The 1,117-nt window shown below is 32.9% G+C and overlaps 1 protein-coding gene across 2 annotated transcripts in view; it reads left to right on the plus strand.

The window, feature by feature from the left end:
* The window catches only part of LOC105454643 (serine protease nudel), a 28,455-nt gene that overhangs the window by 25,735 nt on the left and 1,603 nt on the right, over window positions 1-1,117 (plus strand). For both annotated transcript variants that reach the window (XM_011697402.1, XM_011697403.1), the window contains exon 23: window positions 129-366. In XM_011697402.1, coding sequence (XP_011695704.1) covers window positions 129-366 — 238 coding nt within the window. The remainder of the gene's footprint in view (window positions 1-128; window positions 367-1,117) is intronic.

Raw genomic sequence — 1,117 nt, forward strand, 5'->3', positions numbered from 1 at the left:
TGATGATTGAACAAGAATTATTTTCAGATCTGTATTTAACAAAATTTTTAGACCTTTCAACAAAATCATTCTTTCCGTGTACTAAATCTCTATTGTGCATAAGTTCATAATGTGCATACTTTGTGTAGAATGCGCGAGGTCGGAGCTGCGATGCAGAAACGGCGAGTGTGTCACCAAGAGTGCATTTTGCGACGGCAAAGTGGATTGCTCGGACGGAACGGATGAACCTACAGTATGCAGCTGCGCGGAATATTTAAGACTTACTGCGCCTGAACGCTTATGCGACGGGGTGCGACATTGTCTCGACAAGACCGACGAGTCGCTAAAAGCGTGTCAATGCACCGAAACCAGCTTTAAATGCAACACGTAAGACTGACAGTCTCAATATATCGCAACATTAAGAGTGTGTTCCGTTTTATGATGTATCATTTTATTCTTGTTGATCATTGAATGTTTGACAAGGATAAACACATCACGTGCGCATCATGTATAAAACAGAACATATTCTGAAGCTTCTGTACATCCACCGCTCTCTCAGTTTATGACGTCGGAAGCAACAAGATGCGCAATAAAAATTAATTCTTATAAAATGTGTTAGAATGGAAATAAATATTCAGTATTGCGGTAATAAAACAACACAATCAATATAACTGACTTGTAAAATATATCAAAAATATATTCTCCTTTTATTTCATTAATTGATAAATAATCAAATATCTAAATAAATTATGCATAATTGAAGAAGCGAAATAAACTATGTTCGCAGATATGACGACCGTTAATTTAATAATAAATGGAAATAAATATGATTTAATTCCGTCTTAAAATGAAAAGATAATTTTTAATATTTTATAAGTCTTCATTTATTCTATTAATTGCAAATGTTATTTTATTGAAAAAATATATTATTATTTGAATATATTTTGCAAGTTTTTTATTGTATATTTTTTCGCTTCTGACGTCATAATCAGAGATAGTAGTGGCCAAAAGCCTTAAACGTCTCTCATGACTTGAAAATTAGCTAACACTAAAAATAGTGCTGTAAAAATTGCTGTATAAATCTTGCAAAAATTATTTGCAATTATTACTTAGGGTAACTCCGATATATACGCCGCGC

The sequence above is a fragment of the Wasmannia auropunctata genome, unplaced genomic scaffold (assembly GCF_000956235.1).
Source record: "Wasmannia auropunctata unplaced genomic scaffold, wasmannia.A_1.0 LD335979.1, whole genome shotgun sequence".
Classification (NCBI taxonomy): domain Eukaryota; kingdom Metazoa; phylum Arthropoda; class Insecta; order Hymenoptera; family Formicidae; genus Wasmannia; species Wasmannia auropunctata.